The 22,021-nt window shown below is 40.8% G+C and overlaps 1 protein-coding gene across 6 annotated transcripts in view; it reads right to left on the reverse strand.

Moving 5' to 3' along the window:
* Nucleotides 1-229: 229 nt before the first annotated feature.
* LOC126235685 (ankyrin repeat and fibronectin type-III domain-containing protein 1) overlaps nucleotides 230-22,021 on the reverse strand; it is a 760,613-nt gene continuing 738,821 nt past the window's right edge. For 5 of the 6 annotated variants that reach the window (XM_049944426.1, XM_049944427.1, XM_049944424.1 and 2 more), the window contains 2 exons: nucleotides 6,850-7,181; nucleotides 231-940 (listed from right to left, as the gene is read on the reverse strand). In XM_049944426.1, coding sequence (XP_049800383.1) covers nucleotides 605-940; nucleotides 6,850-7,181 — 668 coding nt within the window. In that variant the 3' untranslated portion in view covers nucleotides 231-604. Of the gene's footprint in view, nucleotides 941-6,849; nucleotides 7,182-22,021 lie in introns of all 6 variants that reach the window. The other variant, XM_049944422.1, reaches the window with a different exon arrangement.

Genomic DNA, 22,021 nt, shown 5'->3' on the forward strand with positions numbered 1-22,021 from the left:
TCAGTTAAGAATATGGTGCTTGCTGTGAACTGATACTAGAATCTGCAGTCATACATGAAATTATAATTCAAATAGTAATTCACAGGTCAACAATGTTAGTAATAATTACAGAACAGTGTATCCATGTAGAATGAAAATTTATAACTGTCCATTCTGACTGAAAGTGTTGAATGAAGGAAGCATTCACTTTTCTGCAAAAATATTTAAAAAATAAATAAATCGATTTTATTACTCATTTTTAAAAGTTTCTCCTCAAGAGACACACAGAGTTTCTAGAGATCTGATGAGATATTACATTTATTCTTACATACATATGTGTGTGGTTGTGTGAACCAATTCTCATAATAATCTGCACAATATATACAATTCTTAATGATGCACACTCCTGTAGGAAACTAACAGATGCTTTTGAGTGCAATTCATTTAAATTTATAAAATAATATATCTGTATTTATAATAATTTTTCAACATATACTATTTACAACAGAATAATTTTTTGCTATTAAACATTTATTTAAGTCATTCTCTCCACATTTGTAAGTATTTTCTTTCATTTTATAATTGGAAATATCACTGTCGCTCCTTTATGGATCATGAATTACTACTAGAGATAAGCGGTGTGCCTTGAACTTTGCTCCAATGCTGCCAAGACATCGTGTTTTTGACGAACATATAGTCTGCCTTTTTTCCATGGATTCTGCAATTGAAGTGGTTTGAAATCATCTCTTAAACACCTTTCCCTGGCACCTATAACGGCAACAAGACAAAAATTCTTTAGCTTGTCATTAGGGTATATAGGCCCATCTTTCCCTTTTAATACCACGGCCATATTTAACTGCTTCACGACCAAATCTACCACTTCACGTGCTGTTGTCCTTGGTGTAATGTGTATTTTTAGACTTGTTCCACTAGCAAGACCGGTTTCATATGCCGCATACACCTGTGAAGAAAGTTATTTAGTGAATAATTGTGGATGGTATGATGTCTACATTCACCTTCCAGACATTTAATTTAACAACAAATGTTTTACATTGCATGTAATAACAATATATGAAATTTTTCAGTAAAGCTACAAATGTTTATGAATATAAACAAAAATAAGAAAATGCAAACCATCACCTGTAGTTGACTGACCCAAAGCGCATATATGCACACATATAACAGCACAGAAATGTTACTCAGCTTTCAGACTACACACACACACACACACACACACACACACACACACACACAATTTAATGGACATTTAAACACATCAGTGTGTGTCCTCCATACATGAGTGGTTGGTTGCCTTTCCTCGTTTTTGTTTATTGTTTCTATTCTAGAATTTCCACTAGTGTAGAATATATGAATGTAGTCTACAAAACAGCTATTTAGTAAAGCTCACATGCTGCTGTTCATTAACAACAGAGCTACACAAGAAAACATCAAGTTTGACAAGGAACAAGACAATGGAAAAATTGACATTAACAGTATATACGAATCAAGTACTCAAATAAATAACAGTAATAACATGAACATCAAGCATGCTCTTACCACACATTTAATAAAGCTCCACTCAACTGAAAGTGATATGCAGAAATTTAGGTACCAGAAGTTATAAGGAAACATGAGCAAAGGCAATTATATCATAGCTCCACACCTCATTTGTTCTTCGAACACTCAGTCAGTAGTGGCATATGAAAAGAAAATGTATGAATAGTTGTGCTGTGTTCTTGTACGTGCAAAAGAAAGTAGACGTTTACTGGAATTATAAAATAATACCCTTGGCAAACAGTTACAATAGATATGGCATCATCATACCACTTAAGTGGAAGTTAAATACATATGGATAAAAACTAACAAAAAAAACTCTTATTACTTACTAATTTTTGAGCTAGCTGGCCTGCATCTGTTCTGTGTTACAACCATTATAATGATTCCCCAGATACTTAACTGTCTTTTCTTCTGCATTTGTGATAATGGTAAGTCCTCGTAGAATGTAAATAATTCAGGAGCAGAGATAACAACCCACTGAATAGTAGAGGCAATGAGTCATCGATAGACAGCATGTGTCCAAGAAAATGAAAAGGAAAACACTGGGAAAGATGTGAATGGACACCAAACAAAAGATAGAACAGGTAAAGGATGGACAGTGCAACTTTTAGGATGAAAGGGAGTATGTGTGTGTATGTGTATTGTAGCCTGAAAGAGTTATCATCCCCATTCTTGTTTATGTACCTGTCACAGATTCAACACATCTACTATTTGGTGAGTTGTTAATTTTAAGAGCTTCTGTTTTAGCCTGGATTTTACTTAATTGTAAGCCTTACTCATTTCTGTGACATTATATTCTGTGTTCTTCCCATACTTATTTTATTCTCATCACCTCTTCATGTTTTACACAAAGGCTCATTTTTCCTCTTTTTCCTGAGGAAAAAATACCTTGGCTATAAAAGGGTGAATTTCTGAAGTGTTGTGCATGGCTCTCGTGTCTTTTACACTGCTCATTTATAGTACTAGTCATTAACCTTTTGAGTGCAGTTTGCAGCCTTCACCTTTAGCTTTTACATATTGTAACTAATACACAGTATTTTATAAGCTGCATTTGCTACTATTTTAAGTAGAGAGATAATCTGAAATAAGCATTGCCATAATAAAAAAAAACTTCTATTGAATAAATGAATAACAAACTCACCACAAAGCAAATTCAAATTATAACATAGAAAAGCTAACCTTACCACAACAGTAATTTACTGTTGGCAGTTATCATCCTGGTTCAGATGAAGAGAAGTGCTGTCATTTTCCTGTCAACCACACAATTACAACACATTCACATTCTGTCTCTATCAGTCATGCAGCTACTTAAATGACAACGTCACAGTTCATCAAAGTTTCACAGAAATTTTCAGCATTTTTGGGATTCAATTTTTGAGCTCTTTTACATGATTTCATTTTAAAATTCAGCTATGAAGGCAAAGAGCAAGAAATGTATGGCCATCTCTTAAACTGCTCTAAGGCCCTGTTGCTGACAGGAGGAACATATTATCTAATTGCAGTAGGCTTGCTCGAAAATGAATTTTCCTTTTAATTTAGTCTGAAAAAAAAATTTATATTGATAATGGCAGTAAAAGTCTAAATGTAAGATCAAAATGAAAATGTGGGAATACTGTAATTGGAATTCATGTGTTCTCAATAAGACAAAATTTGCAGCACCCTTTTTCCTCATGACTGACAGTGAAAAATGTGTAAGGGATACGATAATGAAATTTACAACACACTAAAAATATTCACCAACTCAAAAGGAAGTAAGTTTACCTGGTACTGAAAGACAGAAGTAGAGTATACGGTGTGGGTCAATGAAGTTATTTTGGCGTTCAAGTAACAGAATGTGCGAAAGTAACAGAAAGCAATCAATTCTGTACAGACAAGTAATATAAAATTTTAATAACAAAATGTGTGTTTATATAAAGGAGACACATGAAGACTTTCAGATGGAGTGTGCTGCTATAGAGCTGTAAAAACTCGACAATGTTGATAAAAATGGGAAAGCACACAAGTACAATGCAGATGTGGTTGTAGAGAAGACTGGTGGATTCCAGTTGGACAGTAAGGAATACACTTTTGGGCCCACTGGTGTGGCCTTAATTGTATCAACAACAATGTCAGAATTAAACAACGGAAAGTCTAAGTTGGAATGTCCACAATGTAATGAAAAAAAAAAATAGATTGCTACTCACTGAAAAGATGACATGGTGAGTTGCAGACAGGCACAATGAAAAGACTGCTACATATAACATTTCGGACAAAGCATTTTTCAAAAAAAGAGAAACACACACACATTCACCAAACAAGCATACCTCATACATGCAACTGCTACCTCCAGCCAGACTGCAACAGAAATGCATTGAATGGGAGCAACAATCCAGAGTGGGGCAGAGAAGGAGGAGTATGGGTGGGGGATAAGGAATTGGCACTGTCTAGTATAGCATGCAGGGCTAGAGGTGGTGGACAGGCATAGCATTGGGAGGCTGTGGGTGAGATAGAGGAGGTGGAAAAAACAGGGAGCAGAAAGTAAAACAGCAGGAGAGGGAAAAGACCAGTGGATGAGTGCTTGGAGAGAGCAGCACACAAAGAGGGCAGTGGGGGCAGAAACAGTTGGGGGTAGGGTGTGAGGACAATACATCACCATAGGTTGAGACCGTGATAACTTCAGGAGTGGAGAATGTGTTGGAAGGATATCTCCCATCTGTGCAGTTCAGAAAAACCTGGTGGTGGAGGGGAGAATTCAGATATCCTGGATTGTGAATCAGGCACTGAAACTGACTATGTTATGTGCAGCTGCATGATGTGACACAGGGTGGTCAACTTTGCACTTGAACACATCTGTCAGTGGCCACTCACCCTTCTGGACTGCTGATTGATAGTCTTACCAATATAAAAAGCTGAACAATGGCTGCAGCAAAGCTGCTCTCTGGTGTTGCATGCACTATTTTTCCCCTTCTATGCTCCTCTCCTTTCCGCCAGCCATTTTGCTTCCCTCCTCTCCCTTCCCCACAGCCTCCTGATACTGCACTTGTCAGCCCTGTCCTGTCATCTCTCTTCCCTGTGTGCTCTGTCAGGCACCACCAATTCTTCTTCCCCCTTCTGTATCCTGCTATCCTTACCCCTTCTCCACCCTGCTCCAGACTGTTGCTCCTGTTCAACTTGTTTCTGTTGCAGGCTGGCTGGAAGGAATGGAGGTAGGAGTCATGTGAGTGTGAGGTGTGGTTGCTCGGGTCAATGTGTGTGCACTTCTATTGTTTGAAGAAGGTTTTGGCCAAAAGCTTATATGTAACAGTTTTTCATTGTGGCTGTATGCAACTTCATGTGTCATCTTTATGGTGAGCACAATTTATGAATGACTACACATTAAAAAAAGACATATGAATGCTAACTGAAAGTAAGTGGTCCCATCAGTAATTGAGTTCGCTGTAATTGCTTATTGTCACTTTATACCAGGAAGTAAATTGATACTAAATTATTACAGAGTACTCTTATTATGAACATCTTGAATTGTTTAGTTTGTTGTTATTACATACAGGTGAAACTTCCTTTTGTCTCTCAGATCAGAATGTAATCATTGACAGATAAATTAATAATGACCCTTAAAAGTAATAGCTCAGGTGAAGTTTAGACTCAAAGACTGTTCAAAAAAGATGTTAAATATGAATAGTTATATTTCAAAACTGTTGTTTAAATACTGAATACATTCACACAGTGACACTGAATTGTCCTGAATCTCTAACTTTTTGAAACATCGTATGTTGGAAGCCACTAAACTGATATGCCTCAACAGCAATTCTATCTACGGCAGTAATGTAAAGCCACAACAGATTTGTTTAGCTTACACCAAACACATTTTGTGATTACTGTTTTCTTTTTTCTTTCTTAAAAATATGAATATGTAGTGTAAAACAATCTGATCCCTTTATCTCACATTTTACATACGGAATCATCAAAATTAAAACCCAAGCACTGATGATATAACATACTTTAAATCAAGCATATAGATTGGACCTGCTTATTTTAGCTTAACGTGCGGTGCACTAGCTTGTGATAGCAGAAGATGAACCAGACCCAAACTGAATCTGCAAGGAGGATTAACTATCCTTGGTCTGGTATCCTTAGCAGCCTGAGAAGCTTTGGAGCTAGTTTTCCATACTTGTTTAGACAAATGCTGGGCTCATCTCAAACTCTTATGTTTGAAAATATGACAGATAAACAGTTAAAATACAATAACATACAGAACAAAGTTCACACAATTCACAGACAGGCTGTGCATATGGCTATCCTCTCATAGGTTAACCAATGATTGTGGCAACATGTAAAGCATCAAACCACAATTAAATAACGTAAAGTTGTTAAATCATGAAAACAGAGGACCCTACATAATAGGATAAAAGCTAGGAAAGAAAGAGAGAGACATATCCGAATAATTTATGAAAATAAATAGAACTGAGAAATGATAATGTTACAGTCTGGCTGGAATACGATCAATGGAGTGAGTGAAGACATTCACTCATCGCATAGTGAAAATATTGAGAAGCTGATAGGCAATGAATTGTTAAGCAGGAGTAACATAAGAATTGAGCAACATATTTACCCACTTGTGTGAGAGGCAGAGTACCAGCAGTCAGTCTCTCTCTCTCTCTCTCTCTCTCTCTCTCTCTGTGTGTGTGTGTGTGTGTGTGTGTGTGTGTGTGTGTGTGTGTGTGTGTCTGCATAAAAAGTAGTAGAAATTGATAAATTCGCAGACTATGGCACTCTACCAACACAGTTCAAATGGAAGGTAGGCTCTTGATCATCCTAACTTGAAGTACTGATTTTTGGGCTCTGTTTTGTGACATCTTTATTTCTGAATGACCCAAATTCTGGGATATGAATAAATTTCTGTGTAGCAACAACAAACACGTAATATACGTCATTACAGTGTTATACTTTATATAAAAGTAAACAATCTGCATTCATTGTAGATGGTAGAAGCAAATATCTGTACAATAATCTGCCATTAACAATACAGTTTATGGGATAAAATATCAGTTCAAAATATAGGCTATACACATTTATGGCCGACATTGTTTTATGTGATGTAGTGTAATGTGGTGACATCCATTTTTGTAAAGGATTAATCTAGGTTCACAGATATCAGTGCTGTTTTACCTTGTCACTTGAACTCTTCTGTATGCCTGTGCTGATATGAATACATTAATGTAAAGGCTTTGAAATTACATTCTTTTAATGTATATGTTATTTATGATACTTTTTATTAAATGTAATGAAAATCTATATTCAGCCATTGCATATCATGCTAGAGCAGGAAATACAAACCTGTATAATACCAGGAGCAGGAGTGGGCACAACTGCAGTGGAAGCAGCAGCTGATTCGTCCTCATCATCTTCGCCTTCACAGTGATCAGCAATAGTGGAAGGTGGTTTGGCTGGTGAGGAAGAAGATTCATCCCCAGATGACACAGAATGCATGCTGAGAAGGCTCCCACCATAAGCACCAGGTCGAACAGACAGAAGAGGGCTCGTTGAAGCAGATACTGATGCAGTGATAGTTGATGAGCGAGATCGGGTGTGTGTCTTCATGTGTGATGGCTGTGCATGCTGCAGGAGTGTGTCCTCACTGCGGGACGGAGGTAGCCGGTTTCCTACACCTGTATATGACAAACTGCTAAATGAAGTGACTGCTCTGTTACTCCAAAATTTTCAGTTATTATGCAAAATGATTATTAATTAGTAGCACGATTTGTCTGTACTATGATTGTTAGTAAGTTATGGGGTTCCTCTTGTATGTTCACAACAAATACATACAGATATAAGAGGCAATGACGAATATCAGGTCCCTAACCCAATCCTTACTGAGATGAAACTAAAGATTTAAAATCATAGTTATTTGCACACTCACTGGCATTTACATTATAAATTTTCATTATCAGTCTCAACAGTATCCAGGATTTGGACTTGAATTCTCATCTCTGCTTTCAATTGATGATGCACGGTAACTATGTTGTCCAAGTATCTGTCAAGGATCCATAGTAAATTCAAGGCTGCAGCTACCTCTCTTGTACTCATCAGTTCTTCCAAAAAGATTGCATCAAATACCCATCAAGACCGAAATGCTTTTTTTCTTTTTATATTTCATATACTTTGAATTGTAGTTATTAATAATGTTGTTTTCATTGTTTTTTGTTTTGCAGAATTTGAATGATCATGGGTGCCAAGAACGCAGAAGGAAGATATATGCAAATCAGTCACTGATTACTGCACAGTAAAACTGTTAGTTTCTATATCTACAAGTATTCTTTCTTTCACCACCTCAAGTGTAAATGTCATTAAATAGAAGGAGATATGAATAATCTCTCACCAGTGGAGAAACAACTGACTATTTTCAAAAACGATTCAAGTAATATGTTTTAATTCAACAGTTTTCTTCAGAAAAGCAGGTGTCAGCCATTGACAAAATATATATGATGTGAGCTCATGCCCTGAAAGCTGACAAGATTCATTTTTAGCTGCACATATTGCATGTCTGTTGGAGAGGAACAGCCCCTGTTGGAGGGAAGGGCATGGGAGCTGGGTAGGGGGAGGGTGGATGGAGAACACTCTTCCCATAACTTACTCATTGTTTCCCCAAAAGGAAGAACCATAGTTGAACATTACTTTCCAACAAGATTGAGCATACTCCAATAGAACCAGGCATTGTAGGAATATTACGAGTGAAACATTCTGTAATAGACAATTCATAGATGTAAGACTTACTGACCATGTAAAAGGTGATATTGCCAGGATGTTTGTTCGTACATGGCCAGAAATTGAATAACATCTGTAATGTTTTTTGATTATGAAAGAAGGCTAACTTTGATGTGGTTTGACTTCATAAATTAGGCATTTTAGAACTGTTTTCCAACAACTAGTTGTCTGTTATCCACAACTTCCACATCCTAATGGTTTGTAAAGCCAAAAGTGGATAACGGGGAACACTATATCCTGTGACTATGGTATCAATGAGTCACAGCTGGAATCAGGTAACTCATACAAATACCTGGGTGTAACACTTTGTACATTTATGAAATGGAATAATTACATATGATCAAACAATGGAAAATCCAGGATGGAATGTAACAATACCAGAGAAGGAAAGTTGCTGCTCACCATATAGCAGAGATGCTGAGTCGCGATAGGCACAACAAAAAGATTCACACAATTAGAGCTTTCCGCCATTAAGGCCTTTGTCAGCAGTAGACACACATGCACACACACACACACACACACACACACACACACACACACACACACACACACATGCAAACACAACGTGCACACACGTCTGCAGTCTCAGAGAGCTGAAAACACATTGCGAGCAGCAGCACCAGAGCATGATGGGAGTGGCGACTGGATGGGGGTAAGGAGGATAATGGGGTGGGGAGGGGGAGGGATAGTGTGGCGGGAATGACGGACAGTGAAGTGTTGCAGTTCAGACGGAGGGCAGGAGAGAAGGTGTGGAGGGGGGAGGGGGTAAGTAGCGGAAAGGAGAGAAATAAAAATAAAAAGAAATTAAAAGACTGGGTGTGGCAGTGAAATGACAGCTGTTTAGTGCTGGAATGGGAACAGGGACGGGGCTGGATGGGTGAGGACAGTGACTAATGAAAGTTCAGGCCAGGAGGGTTATGGGAACGTAGGATGTACTGCAGGGAAAGTTCCTACCTGCTCAATTCAGAAAAGCAGGTGTTGGTGGGAATTATCCATATGGCACAAGCTGTGAAGCAGTCATTGAGATGAGGGATATCATGTTTGGCAGCGTGATCAGCAACAGGGTGGTCCACTTGTTTTTTGGCCACAGTCTTTTAATTTATTTTTATTTTTCTCCTTTCCGCTACTTACCCCCTCCCCCCTCCGCACCTTCTCTCCTGTCCTCATCTAAACTGCAACACTTCACTGTCTGCCACTCCCACCATACTATCCCTTTCCCTCACTGCCCCAGCCTCCTCCTTACCCCCACCCAGTCGCCACTCCCATCATGCACTGGTGCTGCTGCTCGCAGTGTGGTTTCAGCTCTCTGAGACTGCAGACGTGTGTGCACGTAGCGCTTGCGTGTGTGTGTGTGTGTGTGTGTGTGTGTGTGTGTGTGTGTGTCTACTGCTGACAAAGGCCTTAATGGCTGAAAGCTATAATTGTGTCAATCTTTTTGTTGTGCCTATCGCGACTCAGCATCTCCAATAATAACATATGTTTAGTCATAGTTCAAAGCAGGTGGCAGACTTGGGTTTATTGATAGAGTGCTAAGGGAAATGCAACCAATCTAAAAAGGATATCGCTTGCGAACGACTCATGCGACCCATCCTGAAATATTGCCTAAGTTCGTGGGACCCGTACCAAATAGGATTAACAAGATATATTGAAAGTATACAGAGAAGGGCAGCACAAATGGTCACACATTTGTTTGACTCACAGGAGAGTGTCCTAGAGAGGTTGAAAGAACTGAACTGGCGAACTCTTGATGATATATGCAAATTGTCTGGAGAGCATCTACTAACGAAGTTTCAAAAACTCTAGGAATTTAGTACAACCCCCTACATATCACTTCCATAGGGATCATGAGGACAGGATTAGATTAATTACAGCACATGCAGAGGCATTTAAACAATCATTCTTCCCATGCTCCATATGTAAGTGGAACAGGAAAAAGCTCTAATAACTGGTAAAGTGGGACGTACCCTCTGCCATGCACTTCACATTGGTTTTCAGAGCATAGATGTAGATGAGGATGTAGATGTAGATTCTTCTTGATTTCTTAACTGCCTATTTTGATAACAGCTATGTAAACAAATGTGTTTACATGTCCTTAATCTCCTGCACATACTATGCAATATGGTTCAATGTGCAGAGAATGTTTTCAAAAATGCAATTTGAAGTGAAGAAACTATGCTACATTTCTGTGCAAAAAGTGAAGAAAACTTGCACAATAAACATATAACAGCAAAAGAACTGAATAAGGAATCAGTCACGTGAGCAGTGCTAGCTATCTTGAATGATCAGTTGCAAAAAGCGACCAAACCTTTATAGTTGTAGAGATCTTAGGTGAACATGCATAGCATACTGTACTTAAAGTCTTAGGTTATGAAGTAATGTCTAGGAAGATGGACCACTTACTCACCCCAGATGCACTGTACTCAGATTCATACCACAATATTATTGCACTTGGCTGTTATTGGATACTTGGGGTGGTGCTGCAGTAAACAAGTACACTGACAACTAAGGAAAATGTATCACTTGGTCAATGCTTTCTGGTCACTTATGCATATACTATCAATCCTGATTACTTGCTGACTGATGATAATCCGACTGAATCACCCTCAATCTCAGGTGCAATAATATTGTGTTTGACTGGTACTAATCAACCTGAAGATATATTCAATTACTTTCCTCAAAAAATACTTAAAAATTGAATGTTGGTGATATTGTAATAGATTAACACACAGTAAACATAGATAAAAAGTTAATTTTTTAAACATTTAATTATTTGTTTGTGAACTTCGTATTTCATTTGCAGCAGTGACATTTGTTACAGTAAAAAAAAAAAAAGAGGTGAGGCTTTCTATATATCCTTTATAAGAAAACTGTGTCATAAATTCCTCACTGTAAATCAGGAAATAAACAGAAAGTGCATTAAATTGTACAAATTATTACTTTTGATTAAACACATTACTGGCAGACAACATAAAACATAAATAACAAAATTACATAACATAACTGGTATATAAACACTGTTCAGCCTTTTACATCGGCATGACTACCACCCAGTTATCACTCAGGATTTATAGGCATCAGCAGAGGCTGTATACAGGCAACACACAATATCCTGTTGCAGAGCATGCTGTACAACAAGACAGTCACGACCCCGGTACCTGTTTCACCACAAGTGCCATTTGGATTCTTCCTCCAGACAGCAGTTGCTCAGAACTCCACAGGTGGGAACTAGCCCTACAACATGTCCTTGGTTCTCACCACCCACATGGCCCTAATTTACGTTAATTCCTTCCATCTTGGCATTTCTCCACAGTAACTACTCCTTTTTCCACTTCATTTTGGTTTTCTACATCTTTCATTTTCTGACCTTCTATTTTTCACCATCTCCCCCCCCCCCCCCCGCCCCCCCTCCCGTGTTACATGCAATGCATTTAGCTTTTCACTCTCAGTAACTTGTGCACGATGTTTTAGTAGTAATCTTTGTCTTGCATACTACCCTGTCTTCCACCTTTAAGCTCTCGGGTTTTCAAATCTAGTCCGGTGCAGTCCCAAACAATCAGTGTTTCCTTCTCATCCCATCTGGTAAGTCCCCCTGGCCCTGGATTCTGGGCAACTTTTCTGAACTGTACCCCTTTCCCTGCACCTCTCTTGTCCATTTCCTTCACCCATCTTCCTTCCCCTTCAACTCTTCTGCCAGATGGGGCCACTGACTCCAAAACTGGTAAAAGCTAAATTCTTTTGTGTGTTCCCCTGCTGCCACTTGGTAAGTAGATTTTTTTATCTACCCATTTACATTACATTGTCAATAATTGATTTTTATGATCATCTTTTTACTCAGAAATGTACTAAATAAGCAATCTTAACCAACTGTGAGTAATTCTGTGTGACAGTCCCTTTCTTAATTTCTGGCACACAGTGCGTGGATGTAGAGGAGTGAGGTTAAATGTATTTTCATAGTGAGCCAGTATCTGGTTGCAAGATGATGCAAAATGACTAAAAACATTCATTCAAATTTTCATCTCCACTTGTAGACTGACCTAAAGTGTATTGTTGAAATGGGCTGATGTCATACTTTCATCTCTGTCTCTGTCTGTCTGTCTGTCTCTCTCTCTCTCTCTCTCTCTCTCTCTGCACTTCATCTAACTGGGGTGAAATTACATTAGGTGTTACACAGGGTTCAATCTTGGGTCTCCTTCTGTTTTTGATATAAGTGAACAACATCCCTTCCTATCTGAAACAGGAACCTGAACTGACACATTTTTGCTAATGATACAGGCATCATTATTAAGCCATTAAAAGAAACTCCAATTGAAAATAATACAAAAAAAGGTCTTTGGAAAAGTCATTAATTGGTTTTCTGCAAATGGGCTTGCTCTAAACTTTGAAAAAACACAGTACATCCAATTTTCTGCTGCAAAAAGTACACTTTCTTCAATAAATATAACACATCAACAAAAGTCAGTAGACGGGGTAGAGCATACTAAGTTTTTGGGTGTACATACAGATGAGAATCTTAATTGGAAATTCATATTTTGGATCTTCTAAAGAGACTAGGTTCAGCAACTTTTGCAATCAGAATAATTGCCAATTTTGAGGATATATAAAATAGTAAGCTAACACTTTGCCTACTTTCACTCTCTGATGTCATACAGAATAATATTTTGGGGTAACTCAACATTTAGACAAAAAGTATTCACTGCTCAAAAGAAAGTGGTTAAAATAATGTGTGGGGTTCATAGTCGCACATATTATAGGCATCTTTTTAAAAGATTGGGAATTCTTACAATAGCCTCACAGTACATTTACTCACTAATGAAATTTGTTCTCAACAACATGGACCAGTTTAAAAACAACAGTGACATTCATCATTATAATACCAGAAAAAAGAAAGACTTACTATCCTTTACTCAACCTATCTTTGGTTAGGAAAGGGGTAAAATATGCTGCTATAAAAATTTTCGACAAATTACCAGATGAAATAAAATGTCTCACAGACAGCAGTAATAGCTTCAGAAATAAATCTTGAACAGGAATAAATAAATCTATAAATATAGTATATGCATTTTGTGCCATTTAAGGGAATAAGGCAATTAATACAAATATTAATCTTTAACTCTGTATTGTAATATATATATATATATATATATATATATATATATATATATATATATATATATATATATATATATATATATATATATATATATAACAGAGAGAAACATTCCACGTGGAAAAAATATATCTAAAAAGAAAGAAAGTGATGAGACTTACCAAACAAAAGCGCTGGCAGGTCGATAGACACACAAACAAACACAAACATACACACAAAATTCTAGCTTTCGCAACAAACGGTTGCTTCGTCAGGAAAGAGGGAAGGAGAGGGAAAGATGAAAGGAAGTGGGTTTTAAGGGAGAGGGTAAGGAGTCATTCCAATCCCGGGAGCGGAAAGACTTACCTTAGGGGGAAAAAAGGACGGGTATACACTCGCACACACACACATATCCATCCGCATATATGTGTCTGTGTATATGCGGATGGATATGTGTGTGTGTGCGAGTGTATACCCGTCCTTTTTTCCCCCTAAGGTAAGTCTTTCCGCTCCCGGGATTGGAATGACTCCTTACCCTCTCCCTTAAAACCCACTTCCTTTCATCTTTCCCTCTCCTTCCCTCTTTCCTGACGAAGCAACCGTTTGTTGCGAAAGCTAGAATTTTGTGTGTATGTTTGTGTTTGTTTGTGTGTCTATCGACCTGCCAGCGCTTTTGTTTGGTAAGTCTCATCACTTTCAATATGGGCAGACATGTTTACATATGTCTGCTTGTGTCTGTATATGTGCGGATGGATGTGTGTGTGTGTGCTAGTGTATACCTGTCCTTTTTTCCCCCTAAGGTAAGTCTTTCCGCTCCCGGGATTGGAATGACTCCTTACCCTCTCCCTTAAAACCCACATCCTTTCGTCTTTCCCTCTCCTTCCCTCTTTCCTGATGAGGCAACAGTTTGTTGCGAAAGCTTGAATTTCGTGTGTATGTTTGTGTGTCTATCGACCTGCCAGCACTTTCATTCGGCAAGTCACATCATCTGTGTCTCATACCTCACCTGTCATTCAACAACATCTTTGCCTCTGCACTTCCGCCTCAACTGACATCTCTGCCCAAACTCTTTGCCTTTTAATATGTCTGCTTGTGTCTGTATATGTGTGGATGGATATGTGTGTGTGTGTGCGAGTGTATACCAGTCCTTTTTTCCCCATAAGGTAAGTCTTTCCGCTCCCGGGATTGGAATGACTCCTTACCCTCTCCTTTAAAACCCACATCCTTTCGTCTTTCCCTCTCCTTCCCTCTTTCCTGACGAAGCAACCGTTGGTTGCGAAAGCTAGAATTTTGTGTGTATATTTGTGTTTGTTTGTGTGTCTATCAACGTGCCAGTGATTTCATTTGGTAAGTCACATCATCTTTGTTTTTAGATATATTTTTCCCATGTGGAATGATTCCCTCTATTATATTAATATCATTAATTTGAACCCAACAATTACGTTTGTTATTGTCACTGTTGCATTTCGAAATATTTTCTGTCGTCTTAATTTCTCTTTCTGTTTTTGCCAGTAGTTTCACTTTGTATTCACCTTCTCCTTTTTACCGTAATCTACTATACAATTTTATCCCGCCTATATATACTCAATAATACGTCACCCACTTCCAAACCATAACCAAAAAAAAAATTACTTTTTTTTCCGCTTTAAACACTACCGCTGCTATAAAATCCACCGTTTCTGGTTCACAAACAGTTCCTTTCACCTATTTAACAACCATTTCGGCTAGTTCTGATAACTTTTGCTTTATTTCCATTTCCGTTTTTCCCACATCATTGATCATTTTTAGCCGTGCGGTTAAAGGCGCTGCAGTCTGGAACCGCAAGACCGCTACAGTCTCAGGTTCGAATCCTGCCTCGGGCATGGATGTTTGTGTTGTCCTTAGGTTAGTTAGGTTTAACTAGTTCTAAGTTCTAGGGGACTAATGACCTCAGCAGTTGAGTCCCATAGTGCTCAGAGCCATTTGAACCATTTGATCATTTTTAGCAGCTTCCCACAGGTTTTAACATCATTATTTCTGCGCCAGACAATTGTTAGCCTCTTTCTCATAATCTGCCACCACAAAACCACTCCTTTTAATACATTTACACGTAGTTTTTTCGAAATTTTCCCGAATTTCTCCACCCTTTAACGTGTTTTGGCGGCAACACAACCACCTAACCTTTGTGCACATCGTGGTCTACCAACCCAAGTTCACCACAGGATCAACATAGCCCAGCTTTCACCAATACTTTTTCGCCTTTTCGCCTTTTTTCTAGTTCACCTTTATCTCTCCCCATATATTTTTATTTTCATTGTCATTTCAGCCTCATGTTACACTTTCCACCTTCTAATATCATGTCACCCTCACAACACCCCCACAACGACCCCATTAAGTTTTATTTACATTCCCTCCACAAACATGCCTTCACCCTAGCCAGATTACGCTCCCATATTTTATTTTCTCAGGCTTGTCTGACATTTGGCATTACCCCCAAAGGCCTCACACTTAAAGTTCCCATCTCTGGCTGCAACCCTTCTTTCCATCAGTCCCTATACCAGTTCCAAACTGAACAATCCATTGCCCTCACCCACCTAATCCTTCACCTACACATCAACTCAGCCAATGAACACACCCATCAACTCCTATCCTTAATAAAAGTCCTCAATCTTTCCTCTCCCACATCCACACCGGGTGTTCAGAGCATCCTCCTACAGGCCAACCGCAAATTAGAACAGCATGCCACCCTCCACCTCAAAAAACTATCCAATCTCCTGGTTTCCCACCTCAGGAAAGGCAACTCACTCACCCTTCACAACCTTTCCAGCAAACCTCAACCTCCTCTCATTGCACACAAACCCAGTCTCTCCCATCTACTCAATCTCCCACTTCCAGCTCCACTCCCTCCAAAACCTCAAAATTCCAATCAACACAAACTGGAACCACAACACCCTAATTCAGTAGTAAACCTTTCCTCCAAACCTCTCTCCCAAACCGAAACCTCTGTCCTATCCAAAGGCCTCACCTTCAGCCCCACTCCCAGATTCAATCAAACAGCCCTCGTCAAAGATTTACTGTCCTACACTCGGACTCTCTGCTGGAAATATCACTTTGCCACGAAGAAAAATGATTCTAATCGTACTCCTAATGATCCAACACCCCAAGACACTATCCAAATTGAAACCTGCCTGGAACAGTTCCGTCCTCCGTCACAGTGGGACCCACCTCCTCTTCCTCAAAATCACCCTCTCCAAACCTTCCAGGAATTTCTGACTTCCAGCCTAGCCTCTGAATCCTTCTTAAAAAAACTTAATCCTACTCCCAACATCACCACTGCTGAAGCCCAGGCTATCCGTGATCTGAAGGCTGACCGATCCATCGTCATTCTTCCGGCGGACAAGGGTTCCACGACCGTGGTACTTGATCGTCGGGAGTATGTGGCTGAGGGACTGCGTCAGCTTTCAGACAACACCACATACAAAAATAGCCAAGGTAATCCCATTCCTGATGTCCAGGCGGAGCTTCAAGGAATCCTCAGAAACTTAGGCCCCCAACAAAACCTTTCACCTGACTCCACCAACCTCCTAACCCCACCAACACCCCGCACCCCTACCTTCTACCTTCTTCCTAAAATTCACAAACCCAATCATCCCAGCCACCCCATTGTAGCTGGTTACCAAGCCCCCACAGAACGTATTTCTGCCTACGTAGATCAACACCTTCAACCCTTTACATGCAGTCTCCCATCCTTCATCAAAGACACCAACCACTTTCTCGAACACCTGGAATCCTTACCCAATCTGTTACCCCTGGAAACCATCCTTGTAACCATTGATGCCACTTCCTTATACACAAATATCCCGCACGTCCAGGGCCTCACTGCGATGGAGCACTTCCTTTCACGCCAATCACCTGCCACCCTACCTAAAACCTCTTTCCTCATTACCTTAGCCAGCTTCATCCTGACCCACAACTTCTTCACTTTTGAAGGCCAGACATACCAACAATTAAAGGGAACAGCCATGGGTACCAGGATGGCCCCCTTGTACGCCAACCTATTCCTGGGTCGCTTAGAGGAAGCCTTCTTGGTTACCCCGGCCTGCCAACCCAAAGTTTGGTACAGATTTATTGATGACATCTTCATGATCTGGACTCATAGTGAAGAAGAACTCCAGAATTTCCTCTCCAACCTCAACTCCTTTGGTTCCATCAGATTCACCTGGTCCTACTCCAAATCCCATGCCACTTTCCTTGACGTTGACCTCCACCCGTCCAATGGCCAGCTTCACACGTCCGTCCACATCAAACCCACCAACAAGCAACAGTACCTCCATTATGACAGCTGCCACCCATTCCACATCAAACGGTCCCTTCCCTACAGCCTAGGTCATCATGGCAAACGAATCTGCTCCAGTCCGGAATCCCTGAACCATTACACCAACAACCTGAAAACAGCTTTCGCATCCCGCAACTACCCTCCCGACCTGGTACAGAAGCAAATAACCAGAGCCACTTCCTCATCCTCTCAAACCCAGAAACTCCCACAGAAGAACCACAAAAGTGCCCCACTTGTGACAGGATACTTTCCGGGATTGGATCAGACTCTGAATGTGGCTCTCCAGCAGGGATACGACTTCCTCAAATCCTGCCTTGAAATGATATCCATCCTTCTTGAAATCCTCCCCACTCCACCAACAGTGTCTTTCCGCCGTCCACCTAACCTTCGTAACCTCTTAGTTCATCCCTATGAAATCCCCAAACCTTCTTCCCTACCCTCTGGCTCCTACCCTTGTAACCGCCCCCAGTGTAAAACCTGTCCCATGCACCCTCCCACCACCACCTACTCCAGTCCTGTAACCCGGAAGGTGTACACGATCAAAGGCAGAGCCATGTGTGAAAGCACCCATGTGATTTACCAACTGACCTGCCTACACTGTGACGCATTCTATGTGGGAATGACCTGCAACAAACTGTCCATTCGCATGAATGAACACAGGCAGACAGTGTTTGTTGGTAATGAGGATCACCCTGTGGCTAAACATGCCTTAGTGCACGGCCAGCACATCTTGGCACAGTGTTACACCGTCCGGGTTATTTGGATACTTCCCACTAACACCAACCTATCTGAACTCCGGAGATGGGAACTTGCTCTTCAATATATCCTCTCTTCCCGTTATCCACCAGGCCTCAATCTCCGCTAATTTCAAGTTGCCGCCACTCATACCTCACCTGTCATTCAACAACATTTTTGCCTCTGCACTTCCGCCTCAACTGACATCTCTGCCCAAACTCTTTGCCTTTTAATATGTCTGCTTGTGTCTCTATATGTGTGGATGGATATGTGTGTGTGTGCGAGTGTATACCAGTCCGTTTTTCCCCCTAAGTAAGTCTTTCCGCTCCCGGGATTGGCATGACTCCTTACCCTCTCCTTTAAAGCCCACATCCTTTCGTCTTTCCTTCTCCTTCCCTCTTTTCTGACGAAGCAACCGTTGGTTGCGAAAGCTAGAATTTTGTGTGTATATTTGTGTTTGTTTGTGTGACTGTGACCTGCCAGCACTTTCTTTTGGTAAGTCACAACATCTTTGTTATATATATATATATATATATATATATATATATATATATATATATATATATATATATGATATGAATATAACAGAGGGAAACATTCCACGTGGAAAAAATATATCTAAAAAGAAAGATGATGAGACTTACCAAACAAAAGCGCTGGCAGGTCGATAGACACACAAACAAACACAAATATACACACAAAATTCAAGCTTTCGCAACAAACTGTTGCCTCATCAGGAAAGAGGGAAGGAGAGGGAAAGACGAAAGGATGTGGGTTTTAAGGGAGAGGGTAAGGAGTCATTCCAATCCCGGGAGCGGAAAGACTTACCTTAGGGGGAAAAAAGGACAGGTATACACTCGCACACACACACATGTCCATCCACACATACAGACACAAGCAGACATATTTAAAGACAAAGAGTTCGGGCAGACAACTCTTTGTCTTTAAATATGTCTGCTTGTGTCTGTATGTGTGGATGGACATGTGTGTGTGTGCGAGTGTATACCTGTCCTTTTTTCCCCCTAAGGTAAGTCTTTCCGCTCCCGGGATTGGAATGACTCCTTACCCTCTCCCTTAAAACCCACATCCTTTCGTCTTTCCCTCTCCTTCCCTCTTTCCTGATGAGGCAACAGTTTGTTGCGAAAGCTTGAATTTTGTGTGTATATTTGTGTTTGTTTGTGTGTCTATCGACCTGCCAGCGCTTTTGTTTGGTAAGTCTCATCATCTTTCTTTTTATATATATATATATATATATATATATATATATATATATATATATATATATATATAGAGAGAGAGAGAGAGAGAGAGAGAGAGAGAGAGAGAGAGAGGGAAACATTCCACGTGGGAAAAATATATCTAAAAGGAAAGATGATGTGACTTACTATACGAAAGCACTGGCATGTCGATAGACACACAAACAAACACAATCATACACACAAAATTCTAGCTTTCGCAACCAACGGTTGCTTCATCAGGAAAGAGGGAAGGAGAGGGAAAGACGAAAAGATGTGGGTTTTAAGGGAGAGGGTAAGGAGTCATTCCAATCCCGGGAGCGGAAAGACTTAGCTTTGGGGGAAAACAGGACCGGTATACACTCGCACAAACACCAATATCCAACCACACATACACAGACACAAGCAGACATTTATAAAGGCAAAGAGATTCGGCAGAGATGTCAGTCGAGGCAGAAGTACAGAGGCAAAGATGTTGTTGAAGGCCAGCTGAGGTATGAGCGGCGGCAACTTGAAATTAGCGGAGGTTGAGGCCTGGCGGATAACGAGAAGAGAGGATATACTAAAAAGCTACTTCCCATCTCTGGAGTTATGACAGGTTGGTGTTAGTGGGAAGTATCCAGATAACCCGGATGGTGTAACACTGTGCCAAGATGTGCTGGCCGTGCACCAAGGCATGTTTAGCCACACGGTGATCCTCATTACCAACAAACACTGTCTGCCTGTGTCCATTCATATGAATGGACAGTTTGTTGCTGGTCATTCCCAAATAGAAAGCTTCACAGTGTAGGCAGGTCAGTTGGTAAATCACGTGGGTGCTTTCACACATGGCTCTGCCTTTGATCGTGGACACTTTCCGGGTTACAGGACTGGAGTAGGTGGTGGTGGGAGGGTGCATGGGACAGGTTTTACACTGGGGGCGGTTACAAGGGTAGGAGCCAGAGGGTAGGGAAGGTGGTTTGGGGATTTCATAGGGATGAACTAACAGGTTACGAAGGTTAGGTGGACGGCGGAAAGACACTCTTGGTGGAGTGGGGAGGATTTCATGAAGGATGGATCTCATTTCAGGGCAGGATTTGAGGAAGTCGTATCCCTGCTGGAGAGCCACATTCAGAGTCTGATCCAATCCCGGAAAATATCCTGCTCCAAGTGGGGCACGTTTGTGGTTCTTCTGTGGGAGGTTTTGGGTTTGAGGGGATGAGGAAGTGGCTCTGGTTATTTGCTTCTGTACCAGGTCGGGAGGGTAGTTGTGGGATGTGAAAGCTGTTTTCAGGTTGTTGGTGTAATGGTTCAGGGATTCCGGACTGGAGCAGATTCGTTTGCCACAAAGACCTAGGCTGTAGGGAAGGGACCGTTTGTTGTGGAATGGGTGGCAGCTGTCATAATGGAGGTACTGTTGCTTGTTGGTGGGTTTGATGTGGACGGATGTGTGAAGCTGGCCATTGGACTGATGGAGGTCATCGTCAAGGAAAGTGGCATGGGATTTGGAATAGGACCAGGTGAATCTGATGGAACCAAAGGAGTTGAGGTTGGAGAGGTAATTCTGGAGTTCTTCTTCACTGTGAGTCTAGATCATGAAGATCTCATCCATAAATCTGTACCAAACTTTGGGTTGGCAGGCCTGGGTAACCAAGAAGGCTTCCTCTAAGCGACCCAGGAATAGGTTGGCGTACGAGGGGGCCATCCTGGTACCCATGGCTGTTCCCTTTAATTGTTGGTATGTCTGGCCTTCAAAAGTGAAGAAGTTGTGGGTCAGGATGAAGCTGGCTAAGGTAATGAGGAAAGAGGTTCTAGGTAGGGTGGAACTGAGCGGCGTAAAAGGAAGTGCTCCATCGCAGTGAGGCCCTGGACGTGCGGAATATTTGTGTATGAGAAAGTGGTATCAATGGTTACAAGGATGGTTTCCGGGGGTAACAGATTGGGTAAGGATTCCAGGTGTTCGAGAAAGTGGTTGGTGTCTTTGACGAAAAATGGGAGACTGCATGTAATGGGTTGAATGTGTTGATCCACATATGCAGAGATACGTTCTGTGGGGGCTTGGTAACCAGCTACAATGGGGTGGCCGGGATGATTGGGTTTGTGAATTTTAGGAAGAAGGTAGAAGGTAGGGGTGCGAGGTGTCAGTGGGGTCAGGAGGTTGATGGAGTCAGGTGAAAGGTTTTGTAGGGGGCCTAAGGTTCTGAGGATTGCTTGAAGCTCTGCCTGGACATCAGGAATGGGATTACCTTGGCAAATTTTGAATGTGGTGTTGTCTGAAAGCTGACGCAGTCCCTCAGCCACATACTCCCGACGATTAAGTACCACGGTCGTGGAACCCTTGTCCGCCGGAAGAATGACGATGGTTCGGTCAGCCTTCAGATCACGGATAGCTTG

The sequence above is a fragment of the Schistocerca nitens genome, chromosome 2, assembly GCF_023898315.1.
Source record: "Schistocerca nitens isolate TAMUIC-IGC-003100 chromosome 2, iqSchNite1.1, whole genome shotgun sequence".
In the NCBI taxonomy this organism is placed as follows: domain Eukaryota; kingdom Metazoa; phylum Arthropoda; class Insecta; order Orthoptera; family Acrididae; genus Schistocerca; species Schistocerca nitens.